The 19,861-nt window shown below is 55.4% G+C and overlaps 10 protein-coding genes across 10 annotated transcripts; 4 read left to right on the forward strand and 6 right to left on the reverse strand.

Annotated features, from left to right (window-relative positions):
* Nucleotides 1–1,437: 1,437 nt before the first annotated feature.
* Nucleotides 1,438–2,575, reverse strand: CC84DRAFT_941 (ras small monomeric GTPase RasB). The gene is made up of 2 exons (XM_018187936.1): nucleotides 2,270–2,575; nucleotides 1,438–2,217 (listed from the first exon to the last, which is right to left on the reverse strand). The coding sequence occupies exons 1-2, from the start codon at nucleotides 2,345–2,347 to the stop codon at nucleotides 1,564–1,566; spliced, it is 732 nt and encodes a 243-aa protein (XP_018041585.1). The 5' UTR covers nucleotides 2,348–2,575; the 3' UTR covers nucleotides 1,438–1,563.
* Nucleotides 2,576–4,401: 1,826 nt separating this feature from the next.
* Nucleotides 4,402–7,213, reverse strand: CC84DRAFT_1253724 (acetyl-CoA synthetase-like protein). The gene is made up of 5 exons (XM_018184396.1): nucleotides 6,097–7,213; nucleotides 5,896–5,979; nucleotides 5,112–5,843; nucleotides 4,981–5,040; nucleotides 4,402–4,926 (listed from the first exon to the last, which is right to left on the reverse strand). The coding sequence occupies exons 1-5, from the start codon at nucleotides 6,872–6,874 to the stop codon at nucleotides 4,481–4,483; spliced, it is 2,100 nt and encodes a 699-aa protein (XP_018041586.1). The 5' UTR covers nucleotides 6,875–7,213; the 3' UTR covers nucleotides 4,402–4,480.
* Nucleotides 7,214–8,068: 855 nt separating this feature from the next.
* On the reverse strand, nucleotides 8,069–8,974 carry CC84DRAFT_1077557 (haloacid dehalogenase; the record flags this gene model as incomplete). The annotated part of the gene is made up of 2 exons (XM_018173760.1): nucleotides 8,069–8,484; nucleotides 8,548–8,974. The coding sequence occupies 2 exons, from the start codon at nucleotides 8,972–8,974 to the stop codon at nucleotides 8,069–8,071; spliced, it is 843 nt and encodes a 280-aa protein (XP_018041587.1).
* Nucleotides 8,975–9,744: 770 nt separating this feature from the next.
* On the reverse strand, nucleotides 9,745–10,698 carry CC84DRAFT_1158798 (histone-fold-containing protein). The gene is made up of 3 exons (XM_018177073.1): nucleotides 10,463–10,698; nucleotides 10,077–10,352; nucleotides 9,745–10,024 (listed from the first exon to the last, which is right to left on the reverse strand). Exons 1-3 carry the CDS (start codon nucleotides 10,470–10,472, stop codon nucleotides 9,999–10,001), a joined length of 312 nt encoding a protein of 103 aa, XP_018041588.1. The 5' UTR covers nucleotides 10,473–10,698; the 3' UTR covers nucleotides 9,745–9,998.
* Nucleotides 10,699–10,851: 153 nt separating this feature from the next.
* On the forward strand, nucleotides 10,852–11,556 carry CC84DRAFT_1253727 (histone H3 type 2; the record flags this gene model as incomplete). Its single annotated transcript, XM_018184397.1, has 3 exons — nucleotides 10,852–11,059; nucleotides 11,120–11,230; nucleotides 11,282–11,556. Exons 1-3 carry the CDS (start codon nucleotides 10,960–10,962, stop codon nucleotides 11,554–11,556), a joined length of 486 nt encoding a protein of 161 aa, XP_018041589.1. The 5' UTR covers nucleotides 10,852–10,959.
* Nucleotides 11,557–12,117: 561 nt separating this feature from the next.
* Nucleotides 12,118–12,797, forward strand: CC84DRAFT_1132812 (uncharacterized protein; the record flags this gene model as incomplete). Its single annotated transcript, XM_018175946.1, has 2 exons — nucleotides 12,118–12,283; nucleotides 12,337–12,797. The coding sequence occupies 2 exons, from the start codon at nucleotides 12,118–12,120 to the stop codon at nucleotides 12,753–12,755; spliced, it is 585 nt and encodes a 194-aa protein (XP_018041590.1). The 3' UTR covers nucleotides 12,756–12,797.
* Nucleotides 12,798–13,062: 265 nt separating this feature from the next.
* CC84DRAFT_1253728 (uncharacterized protein) lies at nucleotides 13,063–14,792 on the forward strand (the record flags this gene model as incomplete). The annotated part of the gene is made up of 2 exons (XM_018184398.1): nucleotides 13,063–13,493; nucleotides 13,561–14,792. The coding sequence occupies exons 1-2, from the start codon at nucleotides 13,148–13,150 to the stop codon at nucleotides 14,790–14,792; spliced, it is 1,578 nt and encodes a 525-aa protein (XP_018041591.1). The 5' UTR covers nucleotides 13,063–13,147.
* A 230-nt stretch (nucleotides 14,793–15,022) lies between these two features.
* On the reverse strand, nucleotides 15,023–16,651 carry CC84DRAFT_1191846 (alpha-N-arab-like proteininofuranosidase; the record flags this gene model as incomplete). The annotated part of the gene is made up of 2 exons (XM_018181213.1): nucleotides 15,023–16,063; nucleotides 16,505–16,651. The coding sequence occupies 2 exons, from the start codon at nucleotides 16,649–16,651 to the stop codon at nucleotides 15,023–15,025; spliced, it is 1,188 nt and encodes a 395-aa protein (XP_018041592.1).
* CC84DRAFT_2029 (uncharacterized protein) lies at nucleotides 16,430–18,345 on the forward strand. The gene is made up of 3 exons (XM_018185582.1): nucleotides 16,430–16,657; nucleotides 16,714–16,806; nucleotides 16,863–18,345. The coding sequence occupies exons 2-3, from the start codon at nucleotides 16,773–16,775 to the stop codon at nucleotides 18,218–18,220; spliced, it is 1,392 nt and encodes a 463-aa protein (XP_018041593.1). The 5' UTR covers nucleotides 16,430–16,657; nucleotides 16,714–16,772; the 3' UTR covers nucleotides 18,221–18,345.
* CC84DRAFT_1158800 (proteasome-domain-containing protein) lies at nucleotides 18,262–19,555 on the reverse strand. Its single transcript, XM_018177074.1, has 4 exons — nucleotides 19,358–19,555; nucleotides 19,070–19,291; nucleotides 18,878–19,018; nucleotides 18,262–18,827 (listed from the first exon to the last, which is right to left on the reverse strand). The coding sequence occupies exons 1-4, from the start codon at nucleotides 19,487–19,489 to the stop codon at nucleotides 18,471–18,473; spliced, it is 852 nt and encodes a 283-aa protein (XP_018041594.1). The 5' UTR covers nucleotides 19,490–19,555; the 3' UTR covers nucleotides 18,262–18,470.
* Between the last annotated feature and the right edge of the window lie 306 nt (nucleotides 19,556–19,861).

Below are 19,861 nucleotides of genomic sequence, written 5' to 3' on the forward strand. Positions count from 1 at the left end.
TAAGGGTTGCCCCTTACTAACTACTTATATAACTTTTAGAGCCATCCTTAGACTATTATAATAAGAAGTATTATTATATAAGGTCTAGCTATAGGTAATAGTATTTACTTTATACTAGGATTAATAGTAAAAGGATAACTTAATAGCATTAAGTGAATAGTACTTAACTTCCCTAAAGCTAGTGTACGGCGCGGGTTATGCGCAGCCAACTCGCTTGGCACGATAGGACCTTATCAGGCCTTAGCGCAATATGCCACAACACCAGAACGAACTTCGTGATTTGCTCGTTACATATTTAAGCCATTATACACTTCCATGTGCCTCTAAGTACTCCCGAATCCCATACGAATATTTTGCTTCACCTGAGCCGATACAGTAGTTAACTATTGGCTACGTTAGTAGTAGTCAACTATCGCTCAACTATCAGTCCTGTGGGTGGTAGTCAACTATCACTTGTTGATTATCATTCCTGTGACTTCTAGGCTTGGCCCCGTTGGCGTCCAGCGGCACAGTTGCCGCAGTGGCCTTTGTTTCGGCTTACACCAATCGTAAGCATCATTGCAATACAAAATGAGGTTCCGACCCCGTCCTGGGTCTGGATCCTAACAGATGTTATGTGCCTAACACTGGTCACTCGTTATCGAAGATTGGCACTCATACACACGGCCATCATGCTCCATATAACATCCTGGGGAACGTGCATTTTGTTAGGCCCGTAGACGTCTACGTATGATCAATGTCAAAATCTTATTCCACTACGCCACAGACACTCAATAGATACGGCACGCACATCAACAGGAACACTCACGAGGACATGGAAAAGCGAAGCAGGGCCAAAATAAGAGTGGTCTAACCATAATGTGCACTATGGAGAATGATCAAAACGGGTATTCCCTCATACAAACAAAGTATCTTCTCGGGTTTTCGTAAAGAAGAATTAAGTCAGACCACTTCGTTGTGTAGCTTAAGTCGCAAATGCAGAATAGATTGAAAACGTTCGTTGATATCCGACTCTCAATTCAAGGAGGCAAAGCCCGGGCCTGCAAGCCGAGGAGAACAGAAGGTGAGAAGGATGAATGGTGGCACCGATCTGACAATTCCGCACTTTTGTGTCGCAAACGCCCATTGGCGCGCATGGGTAGTAAATGATGCGTCTGCCGGAACAGGACTTGGCTGCGAGCAACTTGCGTGCAAACTGATAGCCGAAGACGCAGCATGCCTGCCGGCCGCATTGCCAAAGACTGGACGTCGGCTGTTCATAAACCAAAGATGTGCTCCAAAACTCCGCGGTCCTTGAGAGACCAAATGCATCCATTGCTTCAAGCGAAAACGCCGCTCCCATGCCGACGCCTATGACTGGGGATTCTATCAGTTCGTGGTGGTGGACGCGGAAGGGCTCGTAAGGGAGGTACTGGTCGACGGAGGCGGCGTCGTAATTCGTAAAGGTAAAGGGAATGAGTATTGGGTGAACGCTCAGGACGTGCGCAGTCGATACTACGCCGCCAAGGGACAGGCCGTAAACTCCAGAAGAACACACAAGTCTGGCACGCCAGGAATTTGAACTCAAAGAATGACGCATTTGGGACCTTTTTTGTCGCGAGGCCCTGGGCGTCCCCTGCCACGAGCCTTTTCGCCATTGGCGGTGCGAGTAGGGCCGGGTCGGACATGAGTGCGGTCGCGCGGCGGCTTGGAGTCACGGCTTGAGCCCTGGTGTCGCTGCTTGCGTAGCTGACGCACGACGTCGAAGAAGGCTTTTTCAACATTGACGCAATTCTTAGCGGATGCTTCTACAAACTCGCAGCCCAACTCTTTAGCCAGAGCACTGCCCTCTTGTGTGGATACTTCACGTTCTGTCACGCGATCGCACTTGTTTCCCACTAGCATGACAGGCGCAGCGCCGAACGTAGAGCCGAGCGACGAAGAAGTCAGGGGGGAGCCGGGATAGGTCGGGGAGCCTGACAGAGAGGATTCCTTGACGCGTTGAATCTGGTTGTGAAAGCGCTGAATGCGAGCAAATGACGAGCGTGACGATATGCTGTAGACCAGGACGAAACCCTCGCCGTCACGTATCCACTGGTCGCGCAAGGCAATGTACTCTTCCTGGCCGGCCGTGTCGAGCACTTCGAGCATGCACGACTGACCGTCAATCTGGACCTGTTTGCGGTACGAGTCCTCAATGGTTGGGTCGTACGTCTCAACGAAGTGGTTCAGACAGAGCTGTGGCGGAGGGTTAGCGGTGCATCACAACATCGGGCGGCGCCGTGCTCACCTGGATGGTCAGGGCCGTCTTGCCCACGCCGCCGTCGCCTAGGACCACCAGCTTGTAGAGAGTCATCTTCCCCGCCATGGCGCCGGCGTGTCGAGGGACTGGCGTGGCTGGATGCGGGTGCGGGAGGAGGGAGGTCGGGGTGTATCGAGACAGGCAGCGGGCAGCTTGCGCTGGCGCTGGCTGGGAGGGAGGAAGAGAGGGAGGGTCGGGATGGATGCGAGGCGCAGAAGCGGTCGTCGTGGAGCAGAGGTGTCGAGTCGGCGGGGAGCGGCGCACAGGGTGGTACGGCTCGCAGCAGGGGGTTCGCGGGCGACTCGCAGAGGGCCGGTGCAATCGGGGGCAGCAGGCAGACAAGCAAGCACGGGCGGGCAGGAGGTGAGGATGGAGACGGGCAGGACGCAGGGTGACGGGGTGCGAGTGCAGCGCTGCTGGGGCTGGAGTGGGTGGCTTTGGCAGCGGAGGATGGTAATGGCAGCAGCGGCAGCGGCAGCGGCAGCGTCTGGGTCCGTGTGCGCCCACGTGAAGACGGCGGCGACTATGACAGCGTCTCGTTTGCGCGTCGCATCAACGCGGGATCCGGCGTGGGGTGCAGGAGCAGCGTGGGTGAAGGTGCTGAAGGGAGCCTGCGAGGAGAAAAGCAACAAGCAACGGTGGATGCGGACGGCGGCGAGCACATTTGACCTGCCTGGCGCGCTGGCGCTGGTTTGGGCGGGTCGCAGATACACGCTCTCTGGCTCTGGCTAGCCTAGAGCAACAAACACCAACAGGCGCAGGCAGGCCCCGCGACCGCCCAAGCCCAAGCCCATGCCCATGGTCCCAGCCTCTGCTGCGTGTGCGACGGCCCGCGTGGATGCAACGTACACATGTCGCCGTGGACAGCGACAGCGACAGCGCAGACCGAGGGTGCTGCTGTCTGTGTGCCCTCGCCGGTGCCATGTGCGATGCACGCCAGCCCGCCGCGGCCAGACTCGCGGCCCAGCCCAGCGCGCCCTGGCCGGCAGCCTGCTGTGGAGAGACATGCACATGTCGGCGGCGGCCCTCGCGTCTCCATGGCCAGCGCGCCCGTCCCCAAGCAGCGGCGTGCTGCCGGCCGCGTCTGCATCTGGCCGCGAGCTGCTGCATGCGCGACCACATACAGGCGCGCTGTGCGAGGCTGTAGAATCTGGTGGGTTTTCGGCTTCTTCGACCAACGGTGTAACCCGCTGCAGCAGAGATAGCCATGTCCAGTGTCGACGCACCGCGCACCATGGCCGCCAACGCCAACAGCTCCCGCCGCCCCACCCCACAGCGCGGCTGGGCGCTGAACACTGCGCACTGAGCACTCGCCGCGGTTTCGGTACCTCTCCCACTCCCGCACAGCGGGCCCTCGGCTGCGTCGACCTGTCGCCCCGGGATCCATGGCCAGCAACGGCGCCTCGCCAGACAGACACGCACACAAGCACAGCGTGCGACAGCCACTCTCGCCTCCGCTGGCTGTTCGCTGTGTTTCACTTGCGGTGCGGCCTGGCGAGCGGTGGCGTCTTCGGTGCTCGGCTGGTCTGCGCGAATAGCCGCGATCCGGCCACGGCCCAGCGACGTGCCGCCTGACGGGCTGCCAGCATGCGAGGCTGCTCTTCAGCTGTCGCTTCCACGTTTCCAGCGCTCGCAGAAACACGGGTACATGGCTGCGCACCATGACCCGCATCAACAACGCGCCACGTGACGGTGACGCTGCCCAGCTGCTCTGCAGCTGCCAGTGGGAACTCGAGTGACCCGACAGTTGAACCTGCGTCCATGCGCAAACTGCCGTCTCCATGCCCGCTCGCGTGCAACCCCTCAACTCGCCGTGTCCACGGGTAGCGGGCCGTTGCCATCTGACAAAGACGGGAGTGATCCATCGATTCAACCGCTCTGCTCGCCCTGCTGTGCCGTCGCAAGCACGCCGTCTCGCCGACGGCAGGTGCTTCGCTCCTTGTCAATCTGACATGCAGGACGACCCAAGTCCGGGCTGCACCGATGCCTCTCTGCAAATACGGTTGTGAAGGAATTGAAAACTCAAACAGGTTCACCTTAGCGCCTACACTGCACCCTTGCCAGTCTGTACCGCTTCATCGCCTCTTCCCCCCCCTTTTTTTCCCTGCCCCTCCCCCGCTGTCAGCATCGCCTGTTACCTTTGACCATCGCACCAAGGACACGCGTAGCAAGCTGGGCGCGAGCACCCAAGTGAATGCTCTACAGCTTCGCCCTCGCCTCTGCGGGCTTGTGCAAGTCCTTCCCTTTCAGCCTAAAGTACTCCCTCACCTTCAATCGAGCAACCTCTACAGCATCCTTGTCCTCGATCGTAGATGGGACAGCAACCTCCTTGTCCAATTGATTATGAGTTGCGTTTTCAATCAGCTCCCGTAGCACACGACGGAGAGTCTTGCCGCTACGCGTCTTTGGTATCATGGCTCTGCCCTGGATCATGCCACCTAGGCTTGCGATGGCACCGATTTGATCGCGGACCAGTTTCTGCACTTCCTTGGAGAGTTCTTCATCTGGCACTGCTGCATCTGGGTGCTGATGCGTGGAGAGAGTGATGAAGGCAAATGGGAGGTGACCCTTTAGCTGATCTGGGATGCCCACCACCGCAGCTTCAGCGATGTTTGGATGAGACGTGATGGCCTGTTCTATCGCACCTACAGCGTCGTCAGCTTCTCGAGGTGGTTTTCAGAAGAATAAGACTAACTGACCAGTGCTGAATCGATGGGCTGCCACGTTCAATATATCGTCTGATCTCGACATGATGGAGACTAGATGCGAGCAACAAGTCAGTTCGACATAGGAATGGAGATCCGTGTACATCGCGCGCAGTGTAACTTACTGTATCCATCGTTGTCGATCATGCCAGCGTCGCCTGTATCGACCCACCTCCCATTAAATCTCTTCAAGTAGCTCTTGTAAAATCTGTCCTCGTCGCCCCACAAAGTAGTGAAAGCTGTAGGAGCAAGTGGTATCGACATGACGATGTTGCCCATCTGACCACGCTCAACCGGATGGCCTTCGTCATCCACAACTTGTACGTCGAAGCCCGGCATAGCTTTGCCTGCCGAGCCTGGTTTAATAGGCAACGGCCTTTCGCGTTGCTGTGTCGCAAAGTCCTCCCCTGCAGTCGCACTGAGTGCTACACCAGAAATGGGGGACCCAGATTCAGACGACCACCAATTGTCCACAACCACAGCACCTTCGGCGCAGTGATTCTTGAGGAGCTTCTGGTACATTTCTACAATGCTCGGTTCGCTTCTCTCGCCAGCTAGAAACAAGGCTCGCAGCGACTTGAGACCCCCCCGCTCGCCGTACGCCTGTTCGAAGAAAGTGTTCTCTCCATCCTCACGACGTATAGCCCGCAGTGCGGTTGGCGCGGTAAACATAGTAGTGACTTTGTACTCTTCAATGATCCGCCAGAAGGTGCTGGCATCTGGAGTACCGACGGGTTTACCTTCGAAGAGCACCGTGGTAGCGCCTATTAGCAGGGGTGCATACACGATATAGGAATGTCCTACGACCCAGCCAATATCGCTGGCGGTGAACATGACGTCGCCGGGACCATGTACGCCTGCGTTGTTATTTCTTCAAGTCCGTCTGGCTATCATGGGTCCTTTGCTTACCAAATAGATATTTTATAGAGAAGTTAAGCCCAACGGCATGCCCGCCAGCCGTTCGCACAACACCTTTCGGTAAGCCAGTCGTACCTTGGAGATGTCAGTACTCGCTCAGATAGTGTGTGACAGCAGCCCAGTCTCTGGTTAGTGGTCACTGGGGTTATACAGTCCAGTGACCTCACGTGCTCTGGATAACGGAGTTCTTACCAGAGGTGTAGATGATGTACAACCCGTCCTCGCTCTTCACAGGCACAGCATCCGCCTTGAGTCCCCTGTTCCTTGCACTCTTCACTAGTCTCTGCCAATTGCGTTGACCGTTCTCTTTAAAGACTGGGTCCCAGCGCAATTCGTCTCTTTGCCATATAATTGTCTTGTATGGCTTGAAGGTCGATCTCTCCATGGCTTCCTCGATTATCTTTTTGTACCCCGAGGGGCCTTTAGAGCCTTCGATTCCACATGACGCCGTCATGATCGCTTTGGGGCGAGATGCATCGATGCGTTGTGCTAGGGCAGCAGGGGCAAAGCCGCCGAAAACGACTGCGTGAATCGCACCGAGTCGAGCAATGGCGAGCATTGCAAAAAGCGCAGCTGGTATCATGGGCATGTATATCAGTACGACGTCACCTTGCTTCACGCCTTCCTCCCTCAGCACACCGGCCAGCGTCTCCACTTCTTGGAGGAGCTGGTAGTATGTGAACTGCTCTTTCGCTCCCGTCACAGGACTATCCCAGTAGATAGCGATGTTGCTTCCTTTTCCATGCCTGACATGACGATCGACGCAATTGAACGTTGTGGATATCTCTCCGCCTGGGAACCAGGTCCAGTCATCATGTGAGACACCGCCCTTGAGTGTTTTCTTGCTCTTTTTAATAACCGTCTCTGGTTCTTTATGCCAGTGGACATTCTTTGCTTGCGTGCCCCAGAAATCATCGGGTTTGGCATTTGCCCGCCTGTAAACGAGGTCTTGAGTGTGCTCCGACACCATTTTGTTGCTGTTTCTGACTGCAAGTGATCGTCTTGGTCCTAAACCCAAATAGCGCAATGCTGCTGTGCTTCTGCAGACAATCCGGGGTGGATTGGGGTTAGATCGGGGATTTTGGGATAGCTCTACCGCGTGGAATAGGAATAGTTGCGACCCTTCGGAGGTAAGGTGTTGAGGTAACTATGGTTAACCGGCGAGCGGCGGTGGCCTGGTTCAGTTGCTTGCAACTACCGTTGCTTGCAACTGCCGTCAGTCCTTGTATTACACTTTCTCAACTTTGATTGTTGACGTAAGTAAACTCTACCAAGCCCTCCGTTGCAGTATGGGATAGATATACTGTCGAGGTCGGGTCGGCGCAATCTAGGCATACGTAGCCGAGGAAGCGGTTCGGGCCTGGGGACGCTAAGATTCCCCCGCTTCACGCTAGACTTCCCCGGACGAGTATCATTGATGTCCTTCTCCTTCAGGGCCGTTGGGGTGGGTACCCTGTAGCGGTGCAGGCGGGTGTGTACCTACGACTTACAATGTAGCGATTCAAGTACGTTGCAGTGGTCACTCTAATATTTCCTTGCTACGGGCTTTGGCGTGAATTGCACATCGTATTATAGGTATGGTACCTACATCTTACAACGAATGAGTGTACTCTCAAAATCAAGCGCTTGTGGTACTCGCGAGATCAGCTTCATTTTGACCCGGTATATGTCGATAAACGGTTCGTGGTGCGTGTATCCATCATGAAAACTTGATCACTGTCCTATCTTTGGCAGCATGCGCAAATCGCTGTTTCTCGCTATTCTTTATATTTGAATATGTTCTCCGTGTGCGATTATATGGGTTGTCGTAATTTCGTGTGGTTTGACCATTGTTGTTGCGAGTGGTTATTTTTTAGAGATTATGATGTTGTTGTTTGAATCGTAAAAACAGGAAAAATCAAATGGTGAGACAAAAGGAAAACCCCGCCGCGAGGACACACCGAAAATGGTTAAAATATTGACTATAATCAGTCGCGATATCTCAGTCGCGGTATGAAAAGTATACCAGGACAACATAGGTCAATGCAGGCTGAGTTACAATGCCAGTGATCACAATGATGAGCACCGCAAGAAAGAAAAATAAAAAACAAAAACAAATTGCGTAGAGTCATATGGACTAGTATTTGACGTGTAAGTGCCGATAGGCTCCCCGAGAACCATTAAACTAGGCAGAAGAACTCAACTTCCTCGCATATCCTGCAGGAGGTTCGACACCCAGCTTCTCTGCCACCGTCACGAAACCTCTGTTGCCCTCAGCAAGGCTAACCCAGATGTCAACCCATCCTGCATCCCTCGCCTTATCAACTTCATCATCCGACCAGTCCTCCTCGCCTGGCCGTTCAACATAGACCACCTGCATACCATGGGATTTCGCGGCTTGCAGATCATTCAAGTGCGCTGCAACCATAACGCATTCCTTAATAGGAAGACCAAGTTTCCCAGCAGCGCCCCTGTACACGGCGGGAGATGGCTTGTAGGTCCCGAAAAGCTCAGCGCTGAGCAGGTGTGTGAAGGGGATCTTCGAGTGCACTTTGAGGTCCGACAGCAGCGACACATTTCCGTTAGAGAGTGTAGCGGTCCCTGTCCAGGTCAGTTACGGCGAATGGTATTAGCGTCGATGGTCGGGGGAAATGCACAACGTACAGAATAACCGGTTGAGCAGCGTGATACCTTGTGCCGAGTCTGACCATGGATCGAGCCGATGCCACACGAGGCTCAGAGCGCGTACCTCTTCATCACTCCACAAGCCGTCCAGTTCCCATTGTGTCAGAAGTTCTTTTAGCGACTCAAAATGATGCTCATCGACCGACTTCCACGGCACAGCTGGGTCCGCTGCCAGTTTGCGCGTAAATGTCTTGTAGCTGTTCCGCCACTGTTGTGCAAAATCGCCCCAATGCGCAAGCGTCATGTCAGAAGCCTTCAGTCGTACCCTCGAAGCGAGCGATGCCGTTGCAGAATTCAGCGCTGCATGTGACTGCGCATTCAAAGCCTGAGTCACAGTGGACCGCCAGTCGACGCACGTGCCAAATACATCGAAGAAGAGAGCTCGCGGCGGAGTAGTTAGAGCCATGGTGACCCCCGAGATAACGCGCGGGAGAGATGGGAGTGGTGTTGGCGCGCCCAGCGGTATTGCGTGAGAGGACATGAGAGGCCGACGTCATTGGATGTCGCATAAGCACGCAGAAGCGATCGACGAACATTGAGCAGGCAAATAATACCTTCAATGCATGTTGACGGATGGTCACGAACGGGCAGACTGCAAGAGGTCAACTCGGCTGTATCTGACATGTGCAGGAACTCCCCAGAGGGATGCTGCTTTGACATTGAAGGCGCGTTGAACTGTAAGACGTGCTTGCCGAAAGCAGGCGCGACATGGCGCTACCTGGACCGGCCTCCAACAAAGACATGCAACGCAAGCACCCTGCAAGGGAAAAGACCGGTTACACTGGTGAAGTGTAACGCTACGTGCTGCTATTACCCGTGAACCAGCTTTGCAGTAGGCGTACCGGCCGGGACAGACAACTCGTCGTGATGCGTGCGTGCAATTCCGATGGAAGAGAGGCACGGATACGAGAATCAGACAGAGATAGCATAGACATATGCATGAGTCATACCGAACATGTAGTATCGATAGAATCGTGTCCCGTGAATAACACATAGCACCCAAAGATGTTTTGATCGTGACCGCCTAGCCTGAAGTCTCAACGCTTGAAGTCCAAAGCACGCTAGAGCAGATACGGAAGCCCTCGCTACATCCCCACCTGATGCCACACGCATTCTCCAGAACAGCATCGCCCCAACACATTAACGCGTATCAACACGCTATAGACAGAGCATTGACCAGCGCGCTCGACAACATGTACGCGAAGCGCAAGGCGTTACATCAAGGATCACAGTGAAACGCACGCAACAGAAGGCTTTGTGAAGAATTATGGTATCATTCCATATCGAACTCAAGTGATAAGCCGATCAACCGTTGAACTCCGAAGCCTATGTTACAGGCAGACCATGAACCCCAGCCCATCCCACGAAGCACCAGTGCCGTATCAGGCGCGTGCCAAAGTCGTGACAAGAAAATGCAGGAAAGAAAGCGCTTAACCACCGAAACCGTAGAGGGTACCTAAGAATCATGTCAGTGATGCACGACACAGACGCGCTAGGTGCAGACTTACGGCCTTGTCGCTTGAGCGCGTAGACAACATCGAGAGAGGTGACAGTCTTTCGCTTGGCGTGCTCAGTGTAGGTGACAGCGTCACGGATGACCGACTCGAGGAAGGTCTTGAGGACACCACGGGTCTCCTCGTAGATCATGGCGGAGATACGCTTGACACCACCACGGCGAGCAAGACGGCGGATAGCAGGCTTGGTGATACCCTGGATGTTGTCGCGAAGAATCTTCCTGTGGCGCTTGGCTCCGCCCTTTCCGAGACCCTTGCCACCTTTGCCGCCTGGAGAGCGCGTCAGTATGTGTTGCTGTGCGAGAATAGTCGAGCGACGACGCGTTGAGAGAGCTAGTCGACGCGTTGCGCGCCGCAGTGAGAGAAGGGGCAAGACTTACGACCAGTCATTGTGATGGAGTGTTGGGGGGTTTGTGGGAAGTGGGAGAGAGTGTATGTGAAGAGTCGCTGAGAGAGATGCTTGCTGTGAGATGATGGTGTTGGAGGTGGCGGGCGCGCTGTGTATTTAGATGAGGCGAGGGCGCGCGCCAGATCACACGGGGCCCGTGCGGCGCCGCTGCTGGATCAGATCAACTTTGGTTTTCCGCCAAGGCTGTCGCAGCGCGCCCGCTTAATTCTGAGAGCGACAAACGCTGGCTTTCCAGCTGCGCAATTGTCCTTCGCTAGCGCCAACGCGCAACTGCTGTTGATCCAGGCAGCCGCGCCCCCGCCCTCCGCCCATATAAGTGCCGCCCGCCCCCTCGCCTTTCTTTCTCATCACATCCACTCCACCAACACTCCACAGCTCAACACCACAACACCGAGTATCATCAAGTCCATCATCAACAATGGCCCGTACCAAGCAGACAGCCCGTAAGTCACTACCTACCTACCTACCATGTGTCTGCCTGCGCATCGCACTGTAGCCGTCGCATCGGCGCTGCAGCCGCCCTCCCGCCCGGTGCAGGTGTCGCAGTCGCTCGGCTCGCCACCTTCACGTCAGCCCGCCTCACCACCATGACGTGTCGCTCCGCAACATCACTAACAATACCCCACAGGCAAGTCCACTGGTGGCAAGGCCCCTCGTAAGCAGCTTGCTTCCAAGGCCGCTCGCAAGTCCGCCCCGTCTACCGGTGGTGTCAAGAAGCCTCACCGCTACAAGCCCGGAAGTAGGTCTTCACTCATACCTTCTCTTGTGATCGTATGCTTACATCCTCTAGCCGTCGCTCTCCGTGAGATCCGTCGCTACCAGAAGTCCACTGAGCTTCTCATCCGCAAGCTGCCCTTCCAGCGTCTTGTTCGTGAGATCGCTCAGGACTTCAAGTCGGACCTCCGCTTCCAGTCTTCCGCCATCGGCGCTCTCCAGGAGTCCGTCGAGGCCTACCTCGTCTCCCTCTTCGAGGACACCAACCTTTGCGCCATCCACGCCAAGCGCGTCACCATCCAGTCCAAGGATATCCAGCTTGCGCGCCGCCTTCGTGGCGAGCGTGGCTAGATGCCTGCTCTTCTCCCCGGCTGATTCGGCACCCTCACTCAGTGTGATGTGAGCACCGGCTTAGTCTTTTGGCGTTTGGGTTTCATGGTCTCGGCTTTTCAATTATCATGGGTTATGGGCGGTGCACTGGGAAGTGGTGCGATGTAGTATACCATTAATCAGTGACGCACACTGAGAACACGATCACGAATTCATCGGTTCATCTTCAAACCTTCCTTAATGCTCATGTGCCTTCTATTCCAAGCTTTCAATCGTCTGCATAGACATTCTCATTATGCATTCGTTACCTCTATTTCCGCTCGGCATCGCAGTCGACCGTACCTAGTGATTCGAGGCAATCGGGCAACCGTGCGCGTATGATCCTTGGTGTTGAGCCTTTGGCGGACACATCTCAGTCTATTTGGGCCGATGCAGCCAGTGATGCATCGTCGAGGTGTAGCCCCGCTTATGACGCATTACAACCCTTTGAGCCACATACCAAAGACATCCCGACTATATCGCACAAAGAATCGACGTGATGCTAACCCATTAGTCCTACGCCTACGAATCTCCCCTACCACCATGTCCTGGCAAACAGAACTACAATCATGGATGTCTCCGACCAGCCTGCAGACGGCTAATGCCCCCGACGTCGGCGAGAACGCACCCTCTTCTTCTAGACTAACTTTGCCTGCGGAAGATGGCAAGCCAGTTGTAGTTACATTCTTGCGGCACTGCGGGTGTCCATGTAAACTCTCCACTTCCCATAGCTCTGCTAAGATCGTAGCTGACTGCGTGCAGTCGCCGAGAAAACGTTTTTGAATATGCGTAGCGCTGCATCACAACACAAAGATACCATACACTTCGTCGCCGTGTCTCACAGTGATCGTGCGTCCACAGACCACTGGCTAGCATCACTTCCCCAGTCTTCAGAGGACGGTGATGTGGCTGTCATCGTGGACGACGAACGAGATGTTTACGCTCAATGGGGGCTCGGTGTGTCTTCGTTTTGGCACGTGTTGAATCCTTGGAGCCTACTTTCGGTCTACAGGCTGGGCAGGCAAGGGATATACAATAGGCCTACTGAGAGCGGCACACGATGGCAAACCTCGGGAAGCTTTGCTGTCGATGGAAACGGAAAGGTGACATGGAGCAAGCCAAGTGCAAGTGCTGACGAGCTGCCCGACTTCGAAGATGCGCTGAAATCGCTGACGATGTAGCGAGCCCCTGCTTTTGTGTGTGTGTGTGTGGTCTACAGACCCCTGAGAAATGATTTTGGTTGTTCTTGAAGCTTTGTGCGTTATTTCTTCACACATAGCGGCATGCACACGTCTAGAGAACAGGTTAGAAATTCAGATTGAATGGAAAAGCGCTACACCCTCACGCAGGCCAAGCATTAAACACAGGCATTGATGGAAGTTGAGGGCCCGTGTGCTTTCCACGTTATCCTGGGCCCAGAATTTGCTCCTTGCACACGCTGATATAAGTCGCCCGATTGGTACGTTTTAAGATGACCTCACCACAACACGCGATCCCGTGCCATCTCAAAGCGCGCAATACACCAACGCGCCCACCCGCGGGAGATGCCTTCCAGCGGCCCAGAAATGACACTATGGATAACCACGTTGCGGCTGCAATAGCGCAGGCAGCAAACAGCGACTATGGCTCTGACGTCTCCCTCGCAGCCCTAAGCGACTACGGCTCGGACATCGACTTGAGTGACATACAGGAAGATACAGCCTTGGGCAGCCTCCTCGTCAAACTCACCGCCTCCGCACCAGACGAAATCGCATATCCTACAATTGAGGGCGACGCTCAGGATGTTGTCGTGGCCACGCACACGCGGCACCAGTCACTGGTGCACCGGGAAGAGCGCGCCGTCCAGAGTTCACCTGTCGTGGCAAGTGGCTTGTCGATGGAATTCGAGTACGATGCCCCTTCGCGGCGGACGTTCAGCGGTACGAGCCAATCCCCCATATCCCTCATCGCGCCGCGATTGCCATCTGACCAGCTGACAGCGCCTAGTTCCTAGAGTGTCGCCACGCTCACAGATGCAACCCACCCCTGAGCTCAGCCTGTCTGCCGATCAATCGCGAACACCTCTCGAGCGTTTTCGTACGAAGCCTAAGAAGCCGTTATCTGTGACGGATCTCGTCTCGCCGGCATGGTGCGAACTGCAGTACTCATACACCCTCTCCAAGTTCGGACGGAAGCCGCGCACCGAGGCCATGAGAACGGGCTCGAAGATACACCAAGATCTGGAAGATGAAGTCCACATCACCGTACCAGTCGAGACTGTGAGCAAGGAGGATCGATTCGGTCTGAAGATCTGGAACGCAATCCAGGGACTACGTTGTCTGCGAGAAACAGGGCTCACAAGGGAGCTTGAGATCTGGGGTGTAGTTGAGGGTCAGGTGGTCAACGGTGTGATCGATGAGCTCAGCTTTACTCGTCCAGATCCTGACACAGAGAGAAATCTGGTCGAGCTGTCTAATGCGAAGCAGAGCAGTGGCACACTTCCTCAGGGTCAACCTAGCATTGAACAAGCCTTCAGCAACGCTGGTGGCGGCAAGCTGGATCCACCAGGCGTCTCCATGAGTGCTTGGCGAGGTGCTAAGGGGAAGGACAGACAGGTATACATCGCCGATGTGAAGACACGTGGTGCACGATCATTGCCTAAAGGTGCTTCACTGCGTCCCACTTGGATGCAGTTGATGCTGTACCGTAAGCTTCTCGAATCGCTCTCACTGAACACGGTCGACGCAGAAACCATATTTTCCCGGTACGGTCTCGCACCACTGGAGTCCTTCTCGGAGGCTTTCACACTTAGCGGCGGTGTCCTTGACAGCACTGGCCCAGACATCGATCCAGAGAATCCCTACAGCGTCCTCCAAGCTAATGCACTACAATCACACCCGAATCTTTCGTCCTTGTGGTCACTTATGATAAGCGAGTATCAATACATCATGCCCGCCATCAGCGACATCTTGCGTGCAGAATTTCGATCCGCGACGACAGGAGAGGTTATCGGTAATGAGCTCATTAAATACAGTGCAGACACTATTGATGCGTATGTCAAGAGCGAGATGGATTGGTGGAAAGGCGATAGAGAAGCTAAAGGGGTCGAGATCGAGGAAGCCTTCAAATGTCGAACGTGCGATTTTGCAGAGGAATGCACGTGGCGTAAGACCAAGATCGAAGAGGCGACAGAAAAGAGCAGGCTAAGGAAGGGAGCGAGGATGAAGAGCGCCGGGTGAGAAATTTTCTGTGATATGATGTCGGTTTTGTTACTGTAGCACTTAAGATATACCCTTGAGCAGTCTGGCCTAAGTCGCCGGAAATTCACGCACGCGCGGTCTAAAAATATTGCCCACAAGCCCATGTCCCGGATATGGAACATTGCCTATACGTGGGTTATTTAATGTTACCGGTGCGACTGTGTTTACGGAGCAACCACGCCCGCCGCTCTGAGTGCTCAACAGACCTGCTACTGCCCACTAGGGGTTTCGTATGGTCCATAGCCCGGCTTGGGGAAATTTGGCGTCCCATCATCATTCCACGTAAACTTTTGTGCCCTAATCGTCCTTGCAGACCAGCCGTTGGTGGGGTCCTGCATGCCGTGATACACGATCCAGTCCTCCGTGCCATCCGGACTCAGGACGAAGCTCGCGTGGCCCACTCCAAATGCACTTTCGGCGGGGTTCTGGTAGAACACGGGATACTGGTGTTTGTGCCAGTCAGACGGATTCATGGGATCGCCACCTAGAGTGAGTTCCAGGAGCCCGAGACAATAGTTGCGATTGTCGGAACGAGCGGCGCTGTAAATCAAAAACTGCTGACCAGTGCGCAAGTTGGTGAGCTGCTGCGGTCCCTCATTACTGCTCAATCGATCATTCTCAGCTCGACCGTACGGCGTCTTCTCCCATGGCAAACTGGGTACAGAGATGATCTGGCGCTCGGAGAAGGGACTCGCCACGGTCCACGGATTCTCCAGTTTTGTAATGCAGAGGTTTGCAGGCCAGGCGGCGTACTGGGTTGTCCAGCAGCTGTATATATGGTACAGACCACTCGTGTGCTGAAAGTAGGTCCCGTCAATGGCAAATTGGTCATAGGTGTCAAGCTGGGTCTTATAGGCGAAGTTGGCGCTCCACGGATCGGAGCCGTGGCCTTCGAGTACGTACATGCGGTGGTGGACGGCTGGACAATTGTACGGACAATACATGTCTACTTCAGGAGAAGGAGAATCGCTGCGAGGGTCTGCCGTGAAGATGACATACCAGGTTCCGTTGAGTTGATGGAGTTCTGGTGCCCATAGGTCGGTAGAGTAGTTCTTGCCAGGCGGCGGGGTGAAGAGGACCTTTGACTCGACGTTGTTCCAGTCAGTGAGGACCTGACTTCGAAGCAGCGTGACATCGTCATTGGTCGTGTAGGTCATGTAATACCAACCATCGTGGCGGAACACCCATCTGTGCGGCTCAGAGAAGGAATTCGTCCGGAAGTATGTTCGAGACTTACGGGTCAGCCCCTCCTTTGGAAAGAATCGGGTTGGTGTAAGTGGTAGCGTTTGAGTAAGATTGACCCCATGCAACAATAGCAAAAGTTGCATTTAGCAGCAACTGCGGTAGTTTTAGCATCACGGCTGCGGCGAAACGAAAGGGCAGTAGGACTCTGATGGGAGGGGCCAGGCACAAGAAGGGGACTGACGCGGGGCAGATGCACGCTCTACTGCATGTTTACATGCTGGAGGCGGATGCACTAGTGACGTTGGGCACGGCTTCGGCCTACTTTTACAGGCGCAGGTACACGCATGCATGCGGCATGCGGCATGGGAGCGAGGCACTGGCGAGGGGCAGCTAAGCACCCCGCCCGCCCGCAGTGTAAACAAAGCTACTGCAGCGGGGCCCAGCAAGCCAGCCGTCCCTTGGCGGCAACTTTGGGTCGCCCACCCAGTGCTCACCGCTCCACACACCACGGCCATGAACAACCAGCAGTTCCGCCGACTGCTCGTCGACTCGCCCGAACAGCGCGGTGGCAATGGCGACAGGAGCAGCAAGAGTCCGCCTGTACCCTCGCGCGGCGCCGTGCTGGGCGCGCGCAAAAGCGCCAGCATCCCCATGACCCCGTACGTACTGTCCCGGCGTGCACAGCCTGCACTTTGTCTGACTGATAGCTATCCAGGCGCCAGGTAGGCCGTGGCTCGATCCAGGCCGACTTTGCTCGCCAGCTCGCCGAGCGCAATGCAAGGGCAAACCCTCCAAAGAAGAAGTTTAGGTCCGCCGCGCCAAAGGGGAGCAAGCTTGCCGCAGGCTACACTGACCGCACCAAAGAGCGCATCGCCGACGAAGATGACGAGGCGGCGCAGCGCATCAAGAATCTCGAGGAGGCGATGAAGCTTGGGCAGATCGACAGGGACATGTTTGAGAAGCTGGTGCAAGATATCACAGGCGGCGACATTGCGGCTACACATCTGGTCAAGGGCCTGGACAGGAAACTGCTTGAGCGCGTGAGAAAGGGTGAGGATGTGTTTGAACAGCCGGCGCCAGAAGAGGAGGTTCCTGAGCAGGCAGCTGACGTGGAAGACGAGTTCGACGAATTGGCCGAGCGCGATATCGGTTCTATTGTGAGGGAGAAGGGCGAGAAGAAGGGTGAGGTGGCGCCACCGAAGCCGGTAGCTGGTGTCAAGCGGACTAGGGCTGATATCCTGGCTGAACTGAGGCGGCAAAGGGAAGTGGCGGCCGCAGCAGCAGCAACCGAGTATGAGAAGAGATACCCAAGCCTTGGGAAAGGCTTTCGCAAGGTAAGCGAGCCAGGAGAAACATCGAGGATCGAGATCGATAAACAAGGGCGAGAGATCCTCATCATCACCGATGCCCAAGGAAAGGAGAAGCGTAAGGTTCGGAAACAGAAGGCGCAAGAACCGCTGCCCGAAGTACGCCACGATCTAGACGACGAAAACAAGCCCATCAACACACACCATTTACCGCCTGCGAAGGAAGAACAGGAAGGCTCGGAAGAAGACGACATCTTTGAAGGTGTCGGTTCCAACTACAACCCGCTAGCAGCCTTGGACAGCGAAGTCGACTCGTCAGAGGAAGAAGGAGAAGCACAAGACACTGCAGCGTTGTTCGAGAACGAAAAAACGATACCTAAAGAGCAAGATGCCAACGACGATGACCCCGATCGGCATTCTACCAAGCCCTCTGTCTCAGCCTGCGACCCTGCCCCGAAGCGCAACTACTTTGCCTCGAGCAAAATCCTTACATCGAGCGAATCTATTCAACCTTCAGAATCCTCCACAGCAGACGCCACCGTTCGGGCCGCGCTACAAAAAGTGCGCACCCTCGACCCCAACTCGAGTCTTATCAACGACGCAGATTCCGAGGAGTTTCGGCTCAAAGCGCGACTTGCCAAGCTTTCCGCGTCTGACCGCGACATGGAGGACATGGATATGGGTTTTGGTGCGTCACGATTTGATGATGCTGAGGACATGGAGCGAGAAGGTGAGAAGGTCAAGTTTTCCGAGTGGAAAGGCATCGGAGGCGCAGAGGACGAGGATGGTGAAGATGGGCCTAGGAGCGGCAAGAAGCGGAAGAGGGGACCGAAGAAGAAGAAGGGGGACAAAAACAGTGCAACCGATGTGCTCATGGCAATGGAGAAACAAAAGGAAAAGAAGACGTTGGGATGAGGCACTGTGGAGGCACGTTTTGAAGCGAATCTCGAGCCAAGACCATAGCCAACATTATGCATGTCATGTCGTAGAGTGTATCTGTTTCGTAACTTGAGATGTTCGACTGACTGTCGTATTGATCTCATTGCTCCCTCGCAAATCAAGTATGCAGAGGCTGCTCATCTTACAACTACAGCCAGGTTTTCCTGCCCTCTGTAGTACATGTCCAGGGGGGATCTACGGCGCATGTGCTCCTCTCTTCCTCACCCTATACCAGATCTGCCGTAACGTTTGAGAATTCGCCCTTGTTAAGTTTGGTCTCCCAGAAGATGGGGTTGGTGTCATTGAAACCGTGCTTCACCCAGCCGTCCTCCTTGACGTGGTAGAGGTTGATGAAGCCTCCGGAGTAGGCGTCGCGGTGGGTGGCGGCAAGGATACTCCGCCTGCCCAGCTCGAGAGCGTCTTCGTCCGAGAGATCGTACTTGTAGTTGGCGTCGAGAACACCGTAGGCAAACGTCTGACCGGAGCCGACGCAGAAGAGGTTGCCTGCGAGTCGGGTACCATCGCTGTCGATGTAGTAGAGAGCTGGGCCTTCTTGAGGTGTCACACCTGCGCACATGGTGCCCTACATGATCATCAGCATGTCGGCCGGTAAAGCGAAGAGGAGGGTGGTACCATTGACAGGCCCATGCCCTTGTATGAGTATACGAGGTTGGCGAGAATCTTGGAGGCTGCGGCTACAGAAATGCGGCGCTTGTGTCGGAGCTCGTGGAGGCGGCACTGCATGCCCAAATATGCCAGCCAGTATTGACAGTCCTGCAGCGCGTCAGCGGTCCCTTTTCGCCATCACGAAGCGGGGCGGCTTACAGCAGCGCCACCGGCCATGGTGCCCAGCAGGCAGTTGTTGATCTCGATGACCTTCTTGACCGTCTGCGAGGCAATCCAGTTGCCCGCCGTGGCCCTGGAGTCTGTCGCTACGATGATGCCGCCCTTGAAGCGGAAGGCAAGCGTCGTGGTGCCGTGTGCGATCTTGATGGGACAGCTGGGGTTTGAGTAGTCGTCCGTCATTGCGCGCAACCAGGCGGCAGACTGGCACTCTGATTAGCATGCTGCACACCGCCGCTCTGCAGAGAGAGCGCCCCAGAGCGGACGTACCTGCGCCACCGGCGGCAGCGCGAACTTGAGCGACAGCTCCGGCGCGGCCTGACAGAGCTCCTGCTGCTCCTCATGCGTCGGGCCCTCCTCGGTGAAGGCCGGCCGCGTGTATTGTGCAACTAATGAGTCCATGGCGACGTCTGGAAAATGTGGGCGGCCGAGGGTGCAAGCGTGTGAGGGCGGAGAGGGCGGGGTGTGGGCGCGCTTTACGGTGGTTGATGCCGTGACGCTGGAGCTCCGGGCAAGCTGCTGGATGGCCGGTCTTGGCACCTATTCGCGTCGCTGCTGCCTTTGCCCACGCTTGCCTCATACACCTTCGCCTCTACCATTCTGTCTCCAAGTTCCACGTTGCGCGCAGTGAAAGCTCGGGACTTATCCTCGCTCTTCGTGCTCACGCTTTTGGCGTCTGCATCGCATTCAGCGCCCCCTCGAGACTCACGCTGGCTGCCTTTGGATTGTCGTCATGTGCTCCATGAGCTCCACTAGGTCACTTAAGACATGTAA

The sequence above is a fragment of the Paraphaeosphaeria sporulosa genome (assembly GCF_001642045.1).
Source record: "Paraphaeosphaeria sporulosa strain AP3s5-JAC2a unplaced genomic scaffold CC84scaffold_1, whole genome shotgun sequence".
Taxonomy (NCBI): Eukaryota; Fungi; Ascomycota; class Dothideomycetes; order Pleosporales; family Didymosphaeriaceae; genus Paraphaeosphaeria; species Paraphaeosphaeria sporulosa.

Bases quoted from the DNA above. Each gene is read 5' to 3' on its own strand.
- CC84DRAFT_941 (XM_018187936.1), bottom strand. From the start codon at position 2,347: ATGGCGGGGAAGATGACTCTCTACAAGCTGGTGGTCCTAGGCGACGGC. The intron at 2,218-2,269 runs GTGAGCACGGCG...CCTCCGCCACAG, and splicing joins AGACGGCCCTGACCATCCAG to CTCTGTCTGAACCACTTCGT.
- CC84DRAFT_1253724 (XM_018184396.1), bottom strand. From the start codon at position 6,874: ATGGTGTCGGAGCACACTCAAGACCTCGTTTACAGGCGGGCAAATGCC. The intron at 5,980-6,096 runs GTAAGAACTCCG...GACATCTCCAAG, and splicing joins GTACATCATCTACACCTCTG to GTACGACTGGCTTACCGAAA. The intron at 5,041-5,111 runs GTAAGTTACACT...GCTCGCATCTAG, and splicing joins GATCGACAACGATGGATACA to TCTCCATCATGTCGAGATCA.
- CC84DRAFT_1158798 (XM_018177073.1), bottom strand. The intron at 10,025-10,076 runs GTAAGTCTGCAC...CATGATTCTTAG, and splicing joins CGCGCTCAAGCGACAAGGCC to GTACCCTCTACGGTTTCGGT.
- CC84DRAFT_2029 (XM_018185582.1), top strand. From the start codon at position 16,773: ATGCAAGGGCAAACCCTCCAAAGAAGAAGTTTAG. The intron at 16,807-16,862 runs GTCCGCCGCGCC...ACCGCACCAAAG, and splicing joins CCTCCAAAGAAGAAGTTTAG to AGCGCATCGCCGACGAAGAT.
- CC84DRAFT_1158800 (XM_018177074.1), bottom strand. From the start codon at position 19,489: ATGGACTCATTAGTTGCACAATACACGCGGCCGGCCTTCACCGAGGAG. The intron at 19,292-19,357 runs GTACGTCCGCTC...TCAGAGTGCCAG, and splicing joins CGCTGCCGCCGGTGGCGCAG to TCTGCCGCCTGGTTGCGCGC. The intron at 19,019-19,069 runs GTAAGCCGCCCC...GACGCGCTGCAG, and splicing joins CCATGGCCGGTGGCGCTGCT to GACTGTCAATACTGGCTGGC.